The sequence below is a fragment of the Pseudoliparis swirei genome, chromosome 19, assembly GCF_029220125.1.
Source record: "Pseudoliparis swirei isolate HS2019 ecotype Mariana Trench chromosome 19, NWPU_hadal_v1, whole genome shotgun sequence".
NCBI lineage: Eukaryota > Metazoa > Chordata > Actinopteri > Perciformes > Liparidae > Pseudoliparis > Pseudoliparis swirei.
In genome coordinates, this window is record NC_079406.1 from 15,810,912 (window position 1) to 15,834,389 (window position 23,478).

The window sequence follows — 23,478 nt, forward strand, 5'->3', positions numbered from 1 at the left end:
GTTGTGTGTGTGTGTGTGTGTGTGTGTGTGTGTGTGTGTGTGTGTGTGTGTGTGTGTGTGTGTGTGTGTGTGTGTGTGTGTCTGTCTGTCTGTGAGTTACTAAAGGTTACAGACAGAGTCAGCAACACATTTATTTTAGAATCAGGACAGAATCCTTGACCATGCTGTGTTTACAGCAGAGTAAATGCCAGTGTACCCGTGATTCACTTCACAGAAGGTGTAAGAGAGGGGGTCTGGGAGTGGAGATGTGTGTGTATATGTGTGTGTCTTGCCTATGCCAATGCATTTTCATGAGTCATGATCTTAGCATCACACGCACATACACACACAGCACAAGCATTACATAACAGGTGTGTACACGTCTCAAATCAGAAACAATGCACAAACACACACACACACACAAAACAGGTACGCACATGTATCCTCTCTGTCATCCTGGATACTTGATCAATATTGAGGGGCACCAAGAACTTCCTACACACACACACACACACGTGCGAGCGCACACACTCCCACAGCCTCCCTGAAGATGTTGGTGAGCTAGCTGCCTCCCCCTGTTGCCCTGGGGCCAAGAACAGTGTGAATACATATCGTGCACCGCCACACACTCAGACATGTGACCTTCTGTGTCCCACAGACCCCTGTGGAGGCAGTGCCTGACAGGAGCGGTCTGCCTCTACTAATCACTACACCACAGCCAAGAAACAGAGCTTGGAACAGACATTGTGCATCACGGCCTTGACCTTATGAAAGGAGGAATCAGTTGTGAGTAAACCCTGACAGTGTGTTCAACATGCAGAAGAACACCGCGTCCGGCCCACATGCTGCACCGCACCTTCCCCAGCAAACCAAGTTGACGGCGTCCTCTATCATATCCATGTGACCCATTACAGCATTTCCAGCAGGACTTACATAATACTTCATTGCTTTGAAACAAGCAAAATCATCTTAGTTGGTCAGACACGTGATGTACAGTGTCATCCAACAGAGATGTGTCTATGTATGTCACTGTTCATCCGTTATTCTGAGCTGGAGGCGTCTCTTGGCTTCTTCCCAAAACTATCCTACATGACACAGATGATTGTTTGGCTTTAATGCCAAATGAGTTTTCCCGCCTCCTCCTCCAACCACACCAACACTCTAATTAACTGGTAGTCATGCATCAATTTAAACTTTGACCCCAACTTTCTTTCTTTGTTGTCACCACAAACCTCCTCCATCCCTATCCTCAGCTACCTTTCTCCCACACACACACACAATTGAATAAAACCACTAACGGCAAATTCACAATATAATCCTAAAAACAATGGCAACAGGTAGAATACTTTGTGTTCTAACATTTCTTATGTGGGCTAATATAATGTGTTTTGTGGAGCCATTTTAAGTGCCACATCTTTATGAAAATCTGGTATCTTCATTTTGACAGACAGTCTTGTCTTCTTAGGTTTCGCCACAGTGAAGACAGAGACAACCCCCGCCCCGGCACTGCCTTTATTGTCGCTTCCTCCGGTAACCCCCCCTCTCTCCTCCTCCTCCTGGGATGTGACGTAGTGAGAAACCTCCGCTGCCTCCCACTGTGGGCGACGACCCTGCCGCGGGTATAAGTAGCTTCCCGGGACTCCAGGACGTCACTGCCTGAACCAGCAGCAACTCGTTCACCAGAGCTGAACCTCAGCAGAGATAGCAGCAAGCAGGCACTTCCACGCCGCGCAGGCTAACTCGCTTTCGGTTTTGGTTCGAGATGGTGACCCGTCGCTGCCCGGAGAGGCGCTCCTGCGCCCGCAACTTTAAAGGTGAGTTGCTCTCCATGATGCACCTGCAGCTGTGATGTAATGCAGTGTTGTGATTTAGTTCGTATTGCAGTCGTGTTATTATCAAGTAACAAGTGTATATGGAACATTCGTATTTTAAACATTAATACTTGTATGAAAATAACTGAATTTATAAACTATATGATGCGTTTTACGCGCAGTCATTTTGCATATAGTCAAATTTAATGTAGATGGTGAACCAAGCTGTACACGTTGTTCACCCACCATTTAAATCATATGTGTTCAACTTCATTGTGGGTCTTACACATTGAGAATAATGTGTCACATAGAGGAAGAGACTGTGGACATTTGGGGCATTTTAGTGCAAAGTTTTAACAAGCAAGAGCAACATTTACGGGTGAGTTTATGTGACATCGTCATCTACAGAAAACGTGATTTACAGCGCGTGATAACGTGACTTTGTATATTCTGGCTCACCTTTTAAAGTTTCCAAAACGTAAATATCTCCATATCTCCTCAATGCATGAATGATTCATGCGCACATAATCATAAACTTAATTTCTCATCTCATGTCGACTTTGGAGTATAAGATGTTTTTTTTTCTTCATTATTTTTCTTTATTTTATATTAATTTTCAGATGTATTTAATTATAATAATTTAGGATAGGAATATATAAGCATTTTTTGCTTCTACCTATAGCTTTTCAGTCTTTCTGTTTTATATATTATATAGAATAATATTACATGTCATTTGCAGACGCAGCTACAGGGAGCAATTCAGGGTTAAGTGTCTTGCTCAAGGACACATCGACTAGGGCGGGGATTGAACCTCAAACCCCCTGATTGAAAGACAGACCTGCTACCCACTGACCCACAGTCACCCCATAATATTGTATTGTATTGCAATGATTGACTGAATGAAATACACAACAACAACTCTGGAAGGGTGTCTCGTTCCCCTTAAAAGCCCAATCTCCTGTCCTCCCTCAGTGTCCAGCTCTGCTAATTGTCCAACATGTTTAAAGGTCAAGAGGTGAGCCACTGGAAAATATTGCGCACAATGAATGGGAACCTCATCATTATTACATGTATGTGCTTTTCCCTCGGGGGCCACCTTTGTATGCCGTTATCTGAGCTGTGCCAAGAAGCTGTTGCACTATTGATGAGAACCGAAACTGATCTGGGTCCGGTTGCCGGTTTGAAGCGTGTCCTTTGTGACAAACCTCCCAACGGAAACGTCCTTTTGATAACCGGAGATTAATGTAATCCATTGAGGCACGTGTGATTGACGTTTCGTATCTCTGAATGGTCTGTTCAGTAGATTTGTGGAGATGTCTTGCTTTAATAAACTTAAATATAGAGTTATGTAACAGTGTCATATTAGCAATGAAGACCTTTGTAAAGAGGACATGAATGGATGAATGATTTCTGTAATGTAACCTGGTGAATTATACATGCACCCCAAATTTCTGGGAACCATCAACACGTCACTGTTGACAGCAACAGGTTTGACGCACAGTGAAGAAAGACTGGTCCCAAAAGCTGAAATCGACCTCTCTTTCTTTGTCTGTCTCTCTTGTCAGGACCACCTGCTGCAACAATGGATGATTAACGTCCTCTGTCTCTCTGCAGGTGGATTGTCTCTGTGGCTGATTCTGTGGCTGGTGGTGGTGAAGCCGGGCGGGGTATCGGCATGTCCCAGGCTGTGTGTGTGTTACCCCACGCCCATGACGGTCAGCTGCCAGTCCCAGAACCTCACCATAGTGCCGGCCGGTGTGCCGTATGACTCGCAACGTGTTTTCCTGCAAAACAACCGCATCACAGAACTGCGTGCGGACTCTTTTGGCTTCGAGACGCAGGTAAACAAGTAGCTCCGTGTGTATGTGTCCATCTTTTGAATTTCCCAGTAATATTTACAGACATTGTTATTTCCCCCTCCTTTAATCCCATCCTTTGTTCTTCAGGTGCTTTGGCTATACGGCAACAACATCACATGGGTCGAGGCCGGGGCCTTCAGTAACCTCCGGGTGCTGGAGGAGCTGGATCTGGGCGATAACCCGCTACATCACCTGGAAGGTGGAGCCTTCAGTGGCTTGGAGAAGCTGCAGAGCCTGCACATGCATCGCTGCAAGCTGGCAACTCTCCCCCATGACCTCTTCCACAAACTCTACAGTCTGCAATTCCTCTACCTACAGGTAAAACCAGCACACACACTAAACACACACGCAAAAATACATATTTGATAGTCATGCATGAGTTTTTAGGCATTATGCTTGCAGGATTACACAATTTATTTATGGACCAACTAGTTGCCAACATGCAGGCTGACCACCCACACACCAATAGTGACTTTTACACAGTGCATGTTGAAGAATTGTATTCAGTGCGTTCAGTGATTTGCACACAGCACATAATAATAATAATAATAATAATAATAATAATAATAATAATAATAATAATAGTAATAGTAGAAATCGTAGTACAAAGACTGAAAACAATACTGTTTAAATTATCTTTTATTTTGTTGAGTATTTATTTCCTACTTTACATGACATTAATTTATAAGCATGATGTAAATTAGCTTGCACAGGTTTTTACAAGGCATCATCACTGTTTTCAGTTTTCTGTCAGCTGACATCGAGTCTCAGATGTCGGAGTGTCCTTGAATTTAACATATTAAACTCTGTTCCAGTCAGAGCAGTCCCTGCCAAGAAACAGCTCTCCCACGATTAGTTTGGTTCCAATTAATAGAGATCAGTTCTGACCACTGTAAACCACGTTCAGATAAGACATACCCCAGGTGTACATGTATGTTATGGTCGTGTTTAATTACTTCTCATCACAGTTAATAGTTAACTGAGCGGGGTTTTTTCTTACAAAACCACAGCCTTCATTTTCTTGCACTTTTCCACAGCACTAAATCTTCTTGTATTTTGTCTTTGCTCCAGGAGAATCAGCTCCACTTCCTGCAGGATGACCTCTTCTCAGATCTGGTCAACCTCACCCACCTCTTCCTGCACGGAAACCGCATCCGTGCCCTCTCTGAGAATGTGTTCAGAGGCCTGGTCAACCTGGACCGCCTCCTTATCCACGACAACCGTGTCCGGCAGGTCAACCGCCGGGCTTTCCGTGACCTGGGCCGCTTGACCATTCTTTACTTATTCAACAACTCCCTGGCCGAGCTGCCGGGCCAGGCCATGAAAGACACCCAAGGCATCCAGTTCCTCCGCCTCAACAATAATCCCTGGTCCTGTGGCTGTGAGGCTCTTCCCCTTTGGGAGTGGTTCCGCAAGGCCCGCATCTCCTCCTCTGAGCTCATGTGCACCTCACCATCTCAACGTCGTGGCCAGGACCTCAGATTCCTTCGGGAGATGGACTTCGCCTTCTGCCCTCTGCCTGACCCCGGCTCTATGGCAGGAAGCACTACGACCACCTTCAGCACCAAGACCCGCTGGTGGTTCTCCAAGCACAAGCCCGCATCTTCATCCAAGACCTCGTACCAGAAGACAACTGACCTAGGGAAAGCCTTCTCTGCGGGCAAGCCTCAGTACCTCCCCAAAAACCCCTCCGAAACCAAGTATGAACTGTCGGAGGATGAGGTGGCTCTCCCCAAGCTGGACCAAGAAGAATACTGGTCCAACTATGGAAACGAAGACGCCTCCGTTCCCTGCTTCGAGCTGGAGTGCCCCCCAGGCTACAACAACCCCTCATCCTCCTCCTTACCCAGCACCCCATCCCTCCTCCACCTCCTCTCCCTCTCCATAGTCGCATTCTCCATCCATTTCCTATTTGGCTGAACTATTCTCTCCTCCAATCCCTTTTTTCCCTTCTGATTTCTCCTCCTCGTGCTCTTTCCAACTCTAACAAAAACCTGGATCTTGATTCCTTTCAGTTACCTCATCAACTTGCAGGAGGTGCTACACTGATGCAGGAGACAGGCGAGGCAGCCGGGAGCTGTTGTAAAGAGCAGAGGTCAGCTGAGCTGCAGTAGAGCAGGGCAGGATTTCAATGTTGAAGTAGCTGCTGCTGATCAGTACAGGCTTGAAAAGGCGCGGCTCAGATCATGGAAAGTGACTGTGATAGTGACGGTACACCGGCAGAAACCGACAACAACATGAGGAAAGGATAGAGACACCACATACACAGAGACCGTTGGTGATGTCTCCAGACGTGTTTTTTATATCGGCTGTAAACAACGCAGGCGTTGTGGATCAGTGACTGCTATTTTCTATATAAAGTGCACACCATCCACTGTCCACTAACATTGTCCCTCACTCATTTCTTTCATTTATTGTGAATACAAGTGATTATACCAGAAGTAGGAGATCAATGTGGATTCACACAGAGAGAAAGAATTACACAGAGAAGTGATAAAGTCAATAGATGTGAGCAGAGTGAGCTTTAGATGTGCATCTAAATGGATGAGAGGGTCATTGGAGCGCTCCTCTTCAGATTCAAAAGCTGTGTGATCCCAGAGATGCCATCTAACCACCACCACCCACACTTGTACATACCACACATGATGATTGTACTTACACACATCCTAAACTGCTCTGTATTTTAGACTCGCTTGCTTTTTTGTTTTCATTTTAGTACCATTCAGTTATCGACAGCATGTGGTGATAGAAGAGATACTTTAGGTTGTAAATGGAAGGCAACCAAAGTGAAAAGTGGAAACTCCTCTTTCTCCCCTCGTCTTTTATGTCTCGTCTTCTTCTCTCAGGCAACCTACAAACATTGTACTCTTGGTTCTGATTTTGTGTGTGTTTTAGTTGTGTGGGACTCAGTTTTTGTTGAATCCTTTACAGCCGTTGTGTTGTTTGAAACATCGGCTCTCTGTTCCTGCTGGGACTGTGTGCTTATGTAAAAGGATGTGTGTATTTCTTATCACCTTGGATCGAAAGTTAGAAAGGTCCCATGGATAAACGAAACTACTAGTTTAAAAACTGTATTGTTTCAGAAATGCATGGAAATATGTCTTTTTTATCTGAACATATCTGATTTTTGTATTGTATGGTACTCCAAACCATAAACAGACCGCTGTCGTGCATCAAATCATCTGTCATATTAAAACTGGACTTTATAAGATAACCTTTCTGACTCCACTGTGTATTTGGGGATGATGGGCAATCTGTTCAACACAATGCCAGAATAACCTGATAGTGATCTCAATTAATGACCACGGTCATGAAGTTCCTTGACAACCCCAAATAATAGTAAATCCCAACCAATCAACCCAAACAATGACTGAGCTCTACACATGAAGGAGACTGTGGCTCTGAGAGATTCTGTATTTTTTCAAAAACTTGTTGGTAAATTGTTTTATTTTATTAAAATAAAACAAACAAGTGAGTTGGGTGCTCCGCTGTTTTTTTCACTGACATCTTTGTTCCTTAAGGATGCCACAAAGAAATAGAAAGAATGTGCAAACTCAATGTATATAAATAACAATAGATAGCAGAAACATGCATCGCAACATTTCGTTGAATCAGTAGCCATATTTTTCACTTTCACAATAAAAGCACAGTAATATACAATAATCATGATTAGAAATGTGGTGGTCAGGTGTCATCAGAACAGTCTTTAATTTTGATGTGTGAGAAAGAGAGAGTGAGTATGTAGAAGATGTGAACATGTGGGTGTGTTTGGTGAAGGTCATCGGTCTCAACTGTGTTCACTCCTCGCCCCAGTCACTTTTCCCACCATGTATATTGGGCCATATTTTGAGCTGTCGAAGAGGAGTGTTTGTGTGTGTGTGCCAGGATGAAATTGTGACGGTGTGTCCCAGAATCAGCACACCCCCTCAACAGATTAACTCTCACCGTGATAATGATGCATGAACTCATGTGTTGCATGAATTTATATGTGAAAATACACTCACACACACAGACACACACACACACGCGCCCGCGCACGCGCTATAAAGTTCAGAGAAGTTTGGCTGAGCAGCTCTAATCTTTTTCATCTTCAAGCTCACAAAGTATTCATCACTTTCACACCTCATGTGTCTTCTTCTTTTCTCTCCTTTATTGTTTTTCTCTCTGTGGTGAAAGCTTCATCATTCCTCCCAGTCATTGGTCAAAGCAGATAACCCCTAAACCCACATACATTATGGTCCAAAACAGCCTCTTTTCTTTCAGAACTTTTAATTTCCTCAAATTAAACATGCACATTTTGACCACAAAGAAGGCCAATTTGAATCTGAAGCTGCACAGAGATGATACACACTGTTATAAACTAACCGATGGATGTATGAACCAGTGTCATCGAGGTTTGACTAGTTAATTACCCGGTGATCGGCTCCAGGAGCAACAACCTTTAACAATGTCTTTAGTAAAAGTTGCTATGTGTTGATGGAACTAAAAGAGTCTAGAGACATGCCAGCTGCTCTGCTACATTTAGGAAGAGTCATGTTTGAGCTCCATGCTCACATCATGACAATAAACATTACACTCATGCCTACATGTTGCTGTGGATCACTGTCTGTGGCCGTCAAGGCTTCAAACAACATGTGGGTTTAGACTTTTCATGGACATTATTTGTGAAAAAACGACAAATATCACTAAAAAAATTGTCAAAGGACGATTCAAGCTTTTGAGGAACAGTTACATGCCGATTGTGACTAAGCTCAACTTTGAAAATCCTAAATAATTTCCATTATGACCAGTGGCATGCTGAAAAGTGAACCCTTAAACAGCTTTGGAGGCAGCTTTGAAGTTCAGAAAAAAGGGCTCTGGATCATAGTTTCACATAAATGGATGACATGTTTTCCTGCCAACAACTTGAATCGTGACCGACGTGCTTTCTCTTCCTGTATTTCCAAGTTGATATTTCATGGCAGAAGTGTAGGCGTTTGCCCTGCAGGCCTGGAAGCAGCTGGGTGGCCATGGCACATCTTTGCTGTTTTTCATGTGCAGGAACACAACCCGACCATCAGCGGAGAGAATTCCTCTGAAGTCATCGGACTTTGATGATGAGCGCTTATCACACACTGTGCCCACTCATTCTCCCCCGACTCTCCATCACATTTGTTCTTGCCTCTGCCTTTCTTCCTCTCTTTTGTGAGTGTTGCCTGTTTCTCATATGCTGTCACTCAGTCTTTGTCTGAACCCCTATCACTCCAACACTTATCTCTCTCTCTCTCTTTCTTTCTCTCTCTGCCTGTCACACAGCCTCCGTCACATGGTTACGCTTGTCTTAGCTTGTCTGTGTGTTGGCTGGTGTGCGTTGGTGGCCTTGTTTGCGTGTCATTGGCGTGTTTGCTGACGTTCATCCTCACACATATTCTTATTTGCAGCCTTGACGTCAGAGGGCCTGGGATGAAAACCAAGAGGCTGAGAGAAACATTCAGGAGGGTGAAATGGATCATTCACTGGGCTTTTACCCGGAAGCACTAGAATATAAAACAATGGTTGTCTTTTCTTTAAGTTAGAAAAGAGATCAGGTTTAAATACCATGTGACAATGCAGTGCTGCTTTTATGTGACATCCATAATTGATGAAAATAATTTGCGGCACCGTTGCGCTCATCAGCTCGCTTGTCCAGCAGGTTGAAACATGAGCCTCCAGAGCAGCGAAGCTCTGATCAACCAACGACCTCCCCGGACGGAGGAGGAAGAAGTGAACATAGAGAGATAAAGACATCTTCTGACTCTCGGGAAATGAATAAGACAGACGGATAGTTACTGTTCCATTTTACAAGATGTGGGCAGCATCACATTATATTTGTGCAAAGGAGCAGGGACAATAAACTGTAAGAAAAGACCTGTGTACTGACTTCAAACGGAGGGAATGTAACTCTAAAGTGAATTTCACGTGTGTCAGTGACAAATCAGTTGTGAATTGAACTTACAATATTTGGTTTATTGAACTTGTTTGAACAGTGAACTTAACTTAATTGGTTCATCATTACAATAATTCAGAATTATTTACGTTTGGTAGGCCTACAGTTAAATTAAGCTCAAGTTTGCAATGAACCAATTGGCAATATGTCACACTAGAAAGTTAGAAAATTCGTAACAGATGTACAAGAACCAATGCAGGATGAAGATTCACTGCAGAATTCAGAATCAGAATACGTCTTTACCGACTGGAGAGTCCTGGAGAATCAGAAGACACGATGAGGGAGCTGAAAGAAAACATACACAAACACAAATGGATGAATATCTGCCTTCAGTCCTGTACCCACTTGTGTGTACTCACGTAAAGATGTGTGTTCGTGAGAGTGTTTGTGAGTGGGTGCGCATTGTGCCGCGTGGATGCAACCAGGAGTTGTGGGCATCCGGTCTTGAGTCAGTTGGAAGCAACAGAGTTGAAGTCAGGGCACATCTGTCCGGCTGGCTGTTGGCTCGTGGACCTTTACGCACACGGCAACAGACTGAAAAGACAGATTGTGTCCCACAGAGATCAGAGATGTAGGCTACTGCGTCTTTGTGTCTGCGTCTGTTCCAGAGAGGGACGGGCTGAGTGATAGATTTAATCATACGGTAAGGACAGCCATAATACAAGTGACAGCACTGCTGAGAAGAAGTGTGCGTCTTGAATTGGTTGTGAACGAAAGAACCGTTATTGTGTGAGCTCTTGTGATTCACACCGCCGCGGTCTGCGATGTGGTGTAGCCCATGTGTGTTGGCACAGACGCAGCTTGTGACGTCTTTTCAGGCAATTTGGTTTTGAGTGCCCAAAAATGTGACTGCCACATCCTCTACTGAAATGTTAATCGGTAATGCTATACCGGCGGTAACACCATATTCGCTTACAATATGTGTTAGGCCTACGTCATTGTCAAATAAATTGTGACGCAAACTAAGAGCCAGAACACGTGCACGGGTGGCCTCTATCTCAAACTGTCACATCATTCGTCACCCGTAAGACAGAAACACAGTAGACCAGGGATGCCAGGGTGAAATTGGACAGGGGGCCAGATTTTTTTCAAGCGAGATCTCAGGGGGCCGGATTACCCTCTCCACCACCTACTACAGGGACTGAGGAGTACTTTCTCCAGACGATTCCTCACGCTCCGCTGCCACAAGGACAGATACAGGAGAACATTCCTGCCGACGGCTATGAGGCTCTATAACAGATCACCTCTTGCCAGATCATCGTGCAATAACTGTAATAATAACTTCATATTTACACTATGTTGATCTGCACTTCACACACTTCATTTATTTACACTTCACACATACACACACATTTCATTTTCATTTACACGACACACATACACACACTTTGCATTTTGCACACTGTCTATAATTAATATTTTTATATTTAATTTAATTTTACACTGCAGTCAAGTTTCAAGTTTCAAGTTTCAAGTTTTTATTGTCACATCCCCTTTTATACAAGTATAATCGGTTCGTGAAATTCTTATGTGCAAAACACCCGACAGCAGTAGCAGACTAAAAAAAGAATAAGAATGAGAATAAACTATACAATATCCACACACAAAAAAAGAAGAAAGTATTAACAATATATATATAAAACAATGTAATAGAATATACATCATGGCAATATATATATATAAAACAATGTAATAAAATATACACTTTTTTTGAGACTATATATATATATATGTATATACATACAATATATATATATATATAAACAATGTAATAAAATATACACCATGGCCATAGATATTCACAGAATATGTTCTGGTGTGTAGTGTTAATGAGGGTCTCAGTCCTTGTTCAGCAGCCTGATGGCCTGACTGAAGAAGCTGTCCCTCAGTCTGTTTGTGCGGCACTTGATACTGCGGTATCGCCTGCCTGACGGTAGAAGGGTGAACAGTTTGTGGCCGGGTGGTTATTGTCTTTCATCATCCGTTTGGCCCTGGCCACGCACCGCCTGGTGTATATGTCCAGGATGGAGGAAGCTCACCTCCAACGATGTACTGTGCCGACCGCACCACCCTCTGTAGTGCCCTACGCTCCAGGGCGGTGCAGTTCCCGTACCAGACGGTGATGCAACCTGTCAGAACACTCTCGATGGTACTGGTGTAGAATGTTCTGAGGATGCGGGGGCCATGTTGAATTTCCTCAGTCGCCTAAGGAAATACAGGCGTTGTTGGGCCCTTTTCACCACGTGAGTGGTGTGCGTGGTCCATGTGAGGTCCTCGGAGATGTGCACGCCGAGGAACTTGAAGCTGCTGAGCCTCTCTACTGCAACTCCGTCTATGGAGATGCGGGTGTGCTCTCCTCTCCGCTTCCTGTAGTCCACGATCAGCTCCTTGGTCTTCTTGACGTTGAGGACGAGGCTGTTCTCCTGGCACCACTGTACCAGTGATCCAACCTCCTCCCTATAGGCTGTCTCGTCGTCGTCGGTGATCAGCCCCAACACTGTTGTGTCGTCAGCAAACTTGATGATGACGTTGGAGCTGTGCATGGCCGTGCAGTCGTGGGTGTACAGGGAGTAGAGAGAGGGCTCAACACGCATCCCTGAGGGGCTCCCGTGTTGAGGGTCAGCGGCTCTGAGGTGGTACCGCCCATCCTCACCACCTGGCGGCGGCCCGACAGGAAGTCCAGTATCCAGCTGCACATGGTAGAGTGCAGGCCTAGACCTCTGAGCTTGGTGTCGAGCTTGGCGGGAACAATAGTGTTGAACGCTGAGCTGTAGTCCACAACCAGCATTCGCACACAACAGTTCCTCCTCCAGGTGGGAAAGGGCGGTGTGAAGTGCCATGGCAATTGCGTCGTCGGTGGATCTGTTTTGACGATATGCAAATTGCCATGGGTCCAGCGTGGCAGGCAACATGGAACAAATGAAGTCCTTGACCAACCTCTCAAGCATTTACTGACAATCGAGGTGAGGGCTACGGGTCTCCAGTCATTCAGGCAGGTTACCTTGGGGTGTTTGGGGACAGGCACAATGGTGGACATCTTGAAGCTCTCAGGAACAACAGCCTGGGACAGGGAGAGGTTGAAGATGTCTGCGAAGACTCCTGCCAACTGGTCTGCACATGCTCTGAGGCGCGCCCGGGATGTGGTCGGGACCTGCCGCCTTCCGGATGTCCACCCGCTTGAAGGCTCTGCGCACGTCAGCCTCTGAGATGATCAGCAGGCTGGTCTCCTCGGGCGGCGCTGCCTTCGGCGGGCTGCCGTTCACGACGAACCGAGCAAAGAATGTATTTAGCTCGCCTGGGAGGGAGGTAGAGGAGTTCTCTTCACCGCTGGTTTTCCCTCTGAAGTCCGTGATTGTCTGTAGCCCCTTCCACACACCTCTCACGTCATGGCTCTTGAGCTTTTCCTCCACCTTGTTCCTGAACTCCCGCTTGGCAGAGCCGATGGTCTTACGGAGGTCGTAGCGGGCTCTTTTGTATTCCGCCATATTCCCGGAGTCAAAGGCGGTGTTACGCGTGCGGAGTGCAGCGCGAACATCGCGCTGTCATTAGTATTGTATTGTGTATGCATATATGTTGTATATATACATATATATTTTATTTTATATTTTACTTTGTATACTTCTTGTATACATCTATATCTTTCACTTGTATACATCTATATCTTTCATCCCTGTTTTTTATATTTTATATTATTTTTTATTCTCGTGTGTTTAGTTTATTGGTGCTGATACTGTTACGACAAATTTCCTCTTGGGGATTAATAAAGTATCTATCTATCTATTAATCTACACTTTCGGACTGAAAAGGCCAAACACTGACTCAACACATGGATAGGTAGGCTATTTGAAATTATTCATGAAGGCCTACACATCATTAAGAAATTGCATTGGCACCAAAATTGCCTCACAATGAGGCCTACAAATACATAGCCTAAAGCAGGAGACAGTTACCCTCTAAAAACGTCACATTTTCCGATCCATGCAAGTAGCCTACATATATAAATTAGAAATGCACCAAAAAAGCCACAGGCTTCATTTAGTAACTAAAGGCTTCATTTAGTAACTAAATGAAGCCTGTGGCTTTTTTGAAAGAGTGGGGGAAAGCTTACAGCACCTGGTATTCCCAACCGGTCTCCCATCCAAGTACTGACCAGGCCAGACCCTGCTTAGCTTCCGAGATCAGACGAGATCGGACGTGTTCGCCGTAAGCGAAAAGTGAGCCTGCAAATGAGCTTTTTAAAGAATCGGAGACAAAAATGTATATTTTTTTAAATTCAAAAAGATTCTCCCCTTATCACCCGCGGGCCGGATGTGACGTACAGTCGGGCCGAGTCCGGCCCTAAGGCAGTAACCCTGGCACCACTGCTGAGTAGACGAATGTATGTGTGTATATGTATCTATATAGAACACCCCATCCTTCCTAGGAATGGTTTGGTCCGTCACACTGAAAACCCTTTCAGACCAATACTTTGGTATAGTCCCCTTACGCGCGAAGTTTTGGTAACTGCAATGGCGTCCAAAGCAGGTAACGGTTTTGCGTGCAACGTCACAGTAAATAAATGGGACTCCGACATATATCAACAACATAGACACGAGTTGTATATCGTTTTAGTTGATGGGTCAGACTTCCACGTGTAGGCTGCGAACAGTTAGCTAACGTTAGTGGAGCAAAGCACCCAAACTGGAGGACGGTGGTTTTAGGTTAGCTTGAATGTCAGCCCGCTACATCTACTGCTGTCATGCTGCACGGTGTATCGATAGGCCTACTAACAAAGTGTCCGTACGTTAAAAACGATATGATTTTGCATATTTTTAGTCTCAATACTTCATTAAAAGAGCGCGCGATCAGAGCGCACGCGCTGCCCCGCTCCGTTAAATGCTGTCTGCACGCATTGCGCTGCGCAGCTCTCACAGCGAGTGGCGTTTAGTGGTGGAGCTTTTGAGACCGTCTTCGGCTTAAAAAAAGAAAAGAAAAAGATGATTCCAGAAGTGAAATGTTTAAGGTCTTTGTCTCCAATTGCAGACAGTCTGTAAAGTGATGTAACTCTATAGCTGCTCATCCTGATGACAGGGTTTTTCCTGGGTCAAAATGGGTCTTCGGTGCTCAGCCGTGATGCGCGCACACAGGTGAGCACACCTCAGTGTTAAATTAAGCTTAGGGCCGGTGTGCGGTATTAACTGGTTTTTGAATTAACTGGTTTTGGTACGCGTGCATGAGGCAGATGTGCCGTGGGAGTGGCCTCGAGTTGCCTCTCAGGACCCGTCACATTTCCATCGCTTAGCCTCTCTGTCACGTTCTTTTTATGTAACGCTAATGTTTTAAAGACTAAACACGGATGACTTTGCTGTAAAATGTGATACCTGTTCGGGAGGCTGTAGTCGAGACGCCGAGGACACGGAGCGAGGACAAAGTAGGTGACTCTGCTGGTGCCTGTTCAATATACGACTAACTTCAATAAATACTTGACAAAATGCTCTTGTTGTCAGTCTGATATTTATGTTATACGTCGTTATCTGACGTCAAGTCGATGTGAGACCAGTTTACTCTTCATACAGTGTGTAATGAAGCATGTAGCCCGTTGTTTACACCCAGCTCGCCCACCGCTGTCAGCTGGGAAACTGTGATCGACTCAGATTAAGTTGTGATACCACAACAAGACTTTGTGCTGTCTTCACATCTCTTATGTTTTATATTCGAGACTACGGATCAACATATATCCTCGTAACTATACTCTACCCTGTGCAGCACTCACTGTCCAGATTAAACATGACTGTTACCTGTTGTTTTGTTACGATAAGGACACACATAACTACACACAGGAGTGAGCGTGTCTTTTGACACATGACGGGGGAGCAGCTTGCTCCAGCCTTCATTTAGGATTTCGACGGCATTAACGAAACGTTGTCCACCTTCATGACGAACATATCACTTGTTCACTGGTGATAAAAAAATATCTAAACCGACAATACAAAAATAATATAAACACGGATTTCTCAAAGAATCGAACAGCCGACTTGTGCACCTGCTGTTCTGTTCGTTGCTTGTGAACTACCATTGAGCTATAGGTATTTCACCCGATAACCCGATTTACATTACAATGTACTTTACAATAACAAAAACTGACTTTGAGCAAATTAAGTAAGTAATATAGTAACTTTGGAAGACATTAATATTTATATAATATATTCTAACACCGCCTGCCTTTTCTTCTAACATCATAGACCCATCTAACTCAAATACGTGATTGCATAGGCAACAGCCGCTTTGTGCATTAAAGTTGATGCGACAATAGGAAACGCAGTTACTGATTATCACTATGAGTGATTTATCTATTCATCTAAAACTTAAACTGACTGTAATCAACCCATATACCTCTATAGCTCAGTGTGGTAGTTGGGATACAAGTTAGGAGGCCCTGTGGTCGCAGATGATCACAGGTTCGATTCTTGGCGTTAATCTTAATCCATTTTTTTATTTTTTGTATCGCCAGTGAACAAGTGATATGTTCGTCATGAAGGTGGAAAACGTTTCGTTAATGCCGTCGAAATCCTAAATGAAGGCTGGAGCAAGCTGCTCCCCCGTCATGTGTCAAAAGACACGCTCACTCCTGTGTGTAGTTATGTGTGTCCTTATCGTAACAAAACAACAGGTAACAGTCATGTTTAATCTGGACAGTGAGTGCTGCACAGGGTAGAGTATAGTTACGAGGATATATGTTGATCCGTAGTCTCGAATATAAAACATAAGAGATGTGAAGACAGCACAAAGTCTTGTTGTGGTATCACAATTTAATCTGAGTCGATCAGTTTCCCAGCTGACAGCGGTGGGCGAGCTGGGTGTAAACAACGGGCTACATGCTTCATTACACACTGTATGAAGAGTAAACTGGTCTCACATCGACTTGACGTCAGATAACGACGTATAACATAAATATCAGACTGACAACAAGAGCATTTTGTCAAGTATTTATTGAAGTTAGTCGTATATTGAACAGGCACCAGCAGAGTCACCTACTTTGTCCTCGCTCCGTGTCCTCGGCGTCTCGACTACAGCCTCCCGAACAGGTATCACATTTTACAGCAAAGTCATCCGTGTTTAGTCTTTAAAACATTAGCGTTACATAAAAAGAACGTGACAGAGAGGCTAAGCGATGGAAATGTGCATTTCCTAGTTAGTCGAGACGGGTCCTGAGAGGCAACTCGAGGCCACTCCTACGGCACATCTGCCTCATGCACGCGTACCAAAACCAGTTAATTCAAAAACCAGTTAATACCGCACACCGATGTTGCCAGGTCCGCGGTTTTCCCGCGGAATTGGGCTACTTTTGAAGTGTTGCCGCGGGTTGAATTTGTTGTCCGCTGGTTCGGGTAGACCTATTTTGCATGCAAATTACATGAATCTTTTAAATAAAAATCCATATTTTAAATGAAATAATTTATTTCTACCCAAATCCTACCAAACTGACTCCAGATCAGCACGTACACACATGGACATGGACTTTAAAAGCAGTGTATATGGTTTGGCACGGGCATATTTTGAGTTCTGATATTGGGCTGGTTTTTGGGCTGGTTTTGATTGGCCATTGGGCTGGCACTAGTCCCGCCCCCCTGAAGTTCTAAACTTAGGGAAAACACTGAACTCGATTACTATTAATCAAAACAGAACGAGGGTTCGGCTGTAGCCGACTTGAAACATACTATTGAGAACATATTCGCTGACATGCACGTGATGAACCCTTTTTAAAAAAAAATTATTGCTGACTTTTTTTTGCCTGGTAGGCGCTCGGGATTTGTCATAGGCGTTCGGGAAAACGGCTTAGGCGCGCGCCCAAATGTTCTCTGCAGGAAAAACCCTGGGGATGGGTATCGTTTGGGTTTTTTCCGATACCGGTGCTAAACCGGTACTTTTAAAACGATACCGGATATCAGACTGTTAACAGACACAATGTTCTCCATTATATGATGTGATATGTAGTCATGTGCAGACTTTATAGGGTTAATCCTGTCACTGTTTTGATGGGCAAAGAGAACAACCAATCAGAGGTACTGAAGATGACACGTGACAAATAAAGTGTTGCTTCTGACAGCGAGAGTTACACTGAAACAAAGTGATGCCCCACGGTCTTTATTCCTCCGTCATTATATTCCCGGTAACACCGGGTATACAGCCGGGACCGCTGTACATCAACACATCTGTTGACAGACTGTCACGCTCGTAGCTCGTAGCTAACGCTAGCTACGAGCTAGCTTAAACATGGTTATAATGGCTAATTTATTATTTATTGGGCTACTTTTATGAATGCAAGACTTGCAATCAACGATACAGTACTAATCTGAGTTCAGGCTGCTCGTCATAATCGGTCTCCATGTGTTCAGGGGGACCGGTGACGGTCTCCCCATCGCGTCCAGCCTGACGCTGGTGTGCTCCACACGGGTTCACGTAGTCACACACGGCGCAACCTCCGCTGTCAAAGTTAAATATGAGAGGCTCGTAACCTGCAGACAGGGCGGAGTCACCAGAGAAGTTCACAACAATAGTTGTTTTCAATTTCAATCGGCGCAGGCACCGGAAAGAAGCACCGAAATGTGCGTTGCGTTTCGGTCCGGGTAATACCGGTTGTATTGGAACCGGTAGGGCCTACCATATTGGCACCGGTTTCCGGTGCCCAACCCTAGCTCCAACGGGATCTTGTTGTTTTCCTCAGCCTCCTTCTCTCGTCTGATATCTTCCAACATGATTTTCTGTTCCTCGATGGTAGCGGTCTTCTGGTCCAGGTCCAGGCGTGCTCCCTCTAGCTCCAGCAGCTTCTGACTCACCGTCTGAGTCAGAGCTGCTATGGCCTCCAGCTGGTCGTTGTTGTTGACCTCGGCTGTGTGGAGATCTTTTTGGAGGGAGTTCCTGCCGCTCTCCAGGTCAGAACAATAGAATCCTCGGTCATATATGCGATGGTCCTTGCATATTTTCTGTTTGACCGTGGCTTCTTTCAGCTCCAGTTTCTGACTTAAGTCACACCTGTGTTTAATGGTTCTGCTTCCCTCATCCAATGTAATCCTGAGTCTAAAACGTCCCCTTTTCAGTCAGCATCGAAAGCATAATCCGTGTTAACCAACGTAACGTGTGTTTCAGGTCGTCGCGGGACGAAACGCAAAGCGGAGGTTGAGGCCGAAGGGGAGAAACCATCCGTGGGGGAGGAGGAGGACAGAGGAGAGGGGGAGAAGGGCCAAGGAGGCCAAAGAGTGGTCATTGAACACTGGTGAGACACTTAAAGATAGTCCAGTATTTGCCTGTCTGGGAATAAACACTGAAGAAGTTAAAGGCGGAGCTCTGTTGGAGAAGCAGAAGTGTCTGTGCCCCCTAAGGGCTCACACCTGGCACAATCATAACACGCACGAGCTGCAGAGCTTTCCACCTAAATAAGCCCAATATGTCAGACTTCGTGGTTGGTACTGCTGTGGAGCTCCAATCGGGCACAAAAAGGCAGTTGTTGAAATATAGCTAAACCTAATGGATAAATGGCTGAAATAGATCATTGGTCAATATAAGTAATGCATGTGTGAAGAGCTAAATGTGATGGATCTATATGGTCGAAAGAGAATTGTGAGACTTGATCCAACCTACTGAAAACCAAAAAGAAACCTGCAGTTCAATAATCACCTCTGATTTTCCGGATTCACATATGCAGCCATAGATTTCCCCCTGTATTCTCTGCAATAAATTACAATGGGACAATTCCAGCCATTACATCTATTGAAGGGGTATTTAGGCTGTTGCACAATACACAAATGAGCATAATTTTATAGAATGAGAAGCAACTCTAAATGTTTTTCACCGCATTGTATCTGTTATTTCTGGCAGTAAGAGCTGACGGGTGTATGGGCGTAATGCTCAGGAGGTGAAATCTGCCCTCCTGGCTGCCCATCCTGAACTGACAGTGGTCTTCAACCCCGAGAAACCCCGCAGAAACGGCTTTGAGATCACTCTGCTGGATGGAGGCAAGGGTGAGAAGGGCAAAAAGGGAATATCCCACAATAACTGCCATTTACTTCCCAATGGATGATCAAGTGTCATTATGTCACTTTGGGTTTATTACAGTTTTAGTTTTACCAAAATTACAAACCACTCAAGCATTTCTAACCACGGTCTGTCATTCACTTATTATGATTTTATTCCCTGAGGTTACGAGATATTCATCTCTGAGATGGATACTGGTGAATGGAATTGTATTTTTTTTATAGCAATAATAATATCACAAAGCAAAGTGCATTCCAGAAACAATGGCCTAGCTACTTAGATACGAGTTTTAGCCTCATTAAGAGTAAACCGAGGCATTGTGGAAAGACTATTAATGACATAGGGTATTTCAGCAGGCGTGTATATATTGGTAATGAGATAGGAACTCAAACTTCAGAAATAACCTGATTTAAATTTAACACAATTGTCAGTATAATATATTTAGTTTTAGCTGTAAATGTAAGTTGTCAACTAAAGATTTGAATAAAATATAATCTTACCAAATCTCTCACTTGTGTTGCAACAGATATCGGATCAGCACTAAAATAACTTTTAGTGATCCCTGATCACGTTATTTTTTTGCTGCAGATCATTGACGATATTGTTTGATGATAACAGCTGGTCGACAAGACGCAGACTAAAAGAGATTACCACTGTCCTAAAAATCATTTCAACCACTCTGCAGTCTGTAAACCATCAACTATTCTAAATGTTATCCTTTTACATTAACCAGTGTTTTTTTATTTATTAGGAAACTAAAGATTACATTTTCATTCATAATAACAAATCTTGTCATTAGTAGATTTAATTGTGAATATTATAAGCTGCTTAGTATAAACGGGTCATAATTCAGCTCTAATATCTACTTCATGACGCTGTAAAAACATCTCCTTCATACAACTGAATTTAAGTTTAAGTTTCTCATCAACACTAACTCGTCAGTAAAGCTGTATTTCACAATGCAGTGGTTAACGTTGAACGCTGTAATGAATCCGTTCACGTGCGTGCCGAACCATGAAATGTTATCGGTACCGTTTCCGTTACGCGTGACCCGCTTTGCCCCCGTCTTTGACGTAGAGTGACGGTCTGTTCTGCCTCTTTAAACCTGCTCCAACAGTCAACAGCAGGCTGCGTTTACCAGACCTGCAGAAAAGCCACCAGATCGACACAATTTGCAGACAGAATGTGTCACATGCCAACATGCAATAACCAGTAATCAAAATAAACCACACAGTACGTTCGTGTTGTATGAATGTTTTCTCCAAATGTAAGACGTTGGTAAACCACCTGCTCTTCACTTTGTTTTTTAGTGTCAGAGTCAACACATCTGTAAAATTGTCTTGAGGGCTTTTAACTTTTTAGCTTATATTCTAGACGCTGTTGTTGTGCATTAAAATGATTGCTTATCTTGCTAATTGCTCTGTCGCCTTATGTCGCATCCCCATAGAAACGTGTCTGTGGACTGGAATCAAGAAGGGTCCACCTCGTAAGCTCAAGTTTCCTCAGCCTGATGTTGTCGTTGCTGCTCTGCAGGAGGCTTTGAAGGCTTAGTAGACGCCCAGTGAAGGTTTGTTATGTCAAAGCAATCAGAATAATACAATACATAAAACTACAGTTACAATAATTAATTAATGATTTCACTGTCACACTAAATAGTTATTTTTGTTCAGCTCTAATAAATAGAGACACAAAGTAAAACTATACCTGTATTTGTTATTGGAGGTAAATTTAGTTGGATATAAAAAGGTTCCGTTTTTAAATTAAGTTTCACATGAGGTAACCAACCATGGATTTGAAATATATTGTGTATTATTTTGTGAAAAACACAGGCTAAGCAGAGCTCAAGTTGGAAATGTTAATGGCGTGGCCATTTGTCCAATAACAAAATACAAAACATAAATCAAATTGCCACTGATGCACCATGTTGGTGGTTGATGCAGCCAAAAGAATGCATTGTCCAATCCGTTTTTTCTGAACAAAACAAGCAAACAAACAAAAGGAACTCCTAACGCTGCCTCTCCTGCTCTGGAAAAAACAACAACATAGGCCTACCCAGGTGCATGCTGGTCCTGTACCTGCCTACTGTTGCATATAACCACAGGTGCCCACAGCTTTATACCCAATTAACGAACACATGAACAACCAAAAGACTAAATATATCTAGACAACAACAACAACAAAGAATTAAACTAAACTAAAAATTATCAAAATAGAAAGCTATTCTAATATATCAAAAAATCGAACTTAAATAAGCAAACAACCTGAATAATTAAACATTACTACTTGTCAATAAAATAACTAAATACTAATATCAAATAAATAGCTCCTACAGTTAATGTCCAAAAGGTTTTTCAGGTTGATGATCAATATGGTTTTTTAAAAATGGGATACATTACAAGGTTAGTTTGATGTCACCATATTCTCCACAGCCTAGTTTATGGACAATAATTAACTGTTGCAATCGTTGCAATATATATTCCCTTTGAAAAAGTGTATTAACCAAACTGTATTCAAATTTGTTTTTTCAATGTTGAAATGATTTACCATAAAATGAGTTGTGCTCAAAAGACGTTGACTCATCGCTCATTAGTTGTTTTTTCTAAGATACTTTTAAAACCTTTTGATACTATTAAAAACGTGTCTGGATTCACTGATCCCAGGTGCATATTCCCCCACAGCCACGTGTCATTGCCTAAACTAACATGTTATGAGTCACCAGGCTCGAGCAGACCAACTGCTCATTAATCAAGCTTGTGACACAACCTTCAGCCATAATAGCTAACTGACTGCATATGCAGATCTATATTTTTTGTTCCCTTCTGACAGTGTGAACAGCACAAATCACATTGGATCGGATCTTTTCAATTCTGATTTGAGCAATTTTGTATGTATGTATGCGGTCCTAAATCAGATGCAGGACTGAACAGTCATATTGGAATTCATGCAACTTTTCCGTCAGTCTACTCTAGATCAACACTCTTCGCAATTCTGCGTTGTGAGGCCGTTCACATCCCAATCCCACCACTCCAACTGCATCCCCCGTAAAGAATTAGCATCCAACAGCATAACACAAATCTGATCTGAGCAATAAATCTGAATTGAACTAAGTTGTGTGGACCCTCTTTTAAAAGGAATTTGCAAGTCTGATTAAAATATGGTCCAAAGTTTGCTTTCATAACTGAATAATAATGCCTGCACATGTGGAACAAGGTTTTAATAAACTATTAAATTGTAATCCTTTGGTCTATACATGTGTATATGATGCTGCTGGTTGACACAGTGCTGTCGTACACAACAGTGGTGTGCTATATTTCAGAGTTAAACTAAATGCATTCTTTGTCTTGCATGCAGCAGGAGCTCAGGAGGTGTGGTCCATGGAAGCAGAATGATGAGGAGTGACCAATGGGATGCTCCCAGTCTCTCCTCTGATGATGCAAGCTCCAACAGCTCACATCTCCTGGATACATGGTGACACCTAGTGGAGCGTCTCTGAGCCAATGCAGACGCACAGTGCTGCTGTTTAGTAAAACACCTTATTTATCAATGGTGTGTTGTGCTTTTAAATCTTGAATTTGGTAAATAAAGTGTTCTTGTTTTTCAATTATTGTGTGGGTATGATTGTGTGTGTGTGTGTTCTTTTACTCTAGCGAAGCAGTCTGTGAAGGTGTTTATCGCACAAACAATTTTATGGTATCCGTATTATTATTTTTTCTACTTGACTACATTTTAAAGAAAAGTGTACTTTGTACTCCACTAAATGTATTCGTCAGCTTTCGTTACTTTCCAAGAGCTTCACCATAAGAACAACTTTTGATATTTTTGTTTTATAGAAATACATTTCATAGTCACACTT

General features: G+C 43.4%; 2 protein-coding genes across 3 annotated transcripts; both read left to right on the forward strand.

Annotated features, from left to right (window-relative positions):
- Positions 1–474: 474 nt before the first annotated feature.
- On the forward strand, positions 475–6,865 carry LOC130209647 (reticulon-4 receptor-like 2). Its single transcript, XM_056439421.1, has 5 exons — positions 475–765; positions 1,552–1,793; positions 3,405–3,631; positions 3,737–3,967; positions 4,721–6,865. Exons 2-5 carry the CDS (start codon positions 1,742–1,744, stop codon positions 5,567–5,569), a joined length of 1,359 nt encoding a protein of 452 aa, XP_056295396.1. The 5' UTR covers positions 475–765; positions 1,552–1,741; the 3' UTR covers positions 5,570–6,865.
- A 7,175-nt stretch (positions 6,866–14,040) lies between these two features.
- On the forward strand, positions 14,041–23,226 carry selenoh (selenoprotein H). Of its 2 annotated transcripts, none has more exons than XM_056440053.1 (5): positions 14,041–14,138; positions 18,741–18,867; positions 19,470–19,612; positions 21,073–21,192; positions 22,980–23,226. In XM_056440053.1, exons 1-4 carry the CDS (start codon positions 14,123–14,125, stop codon positions 21,174–21,176), a joined length of 390 nt encoding a protein of 129 aa, XP_056296028.1. In that variant the 5' UTR covers positions 14,041–14,122; the 3' UTR covers positions 21,177–21,192; positions 22,980–23,226. The 2 variants fall into 2 exon arrangements, with proteins under 2 accessions (XP_056296028.1, XP_056296027.1); XM_056440052.1 differs by having other exon boundaries at positions 14,045–14,138; positions 22,977–23,226.
- Positions 23,227–23,478: the final 252 nt, after the last annotated feature.

Coding starts and splice junctions, on each gene's coding strand:
- LOC130209647 (XM_056439421.1), top strand. CDS start 1,742: ATGGTGACCCGTCGCTGCCCGGAGAGGCGCTCCTGCGCCCGCAACTTT. Junction 3,632..3,736: donor CTTTTGGCTTCGAGACGCAG/GTAAACAAGTAG, acceptor TTTGTTCTTCAG/GTGCTTTGGCTATACGGCAA. Junction 3,968..4,720: donor TGCAATTCCTCTACCTACAG/GTAAAACCAGCA, acceptor TCTTTGCTCCAG/GAGAATCAGCTCCACTTCCT.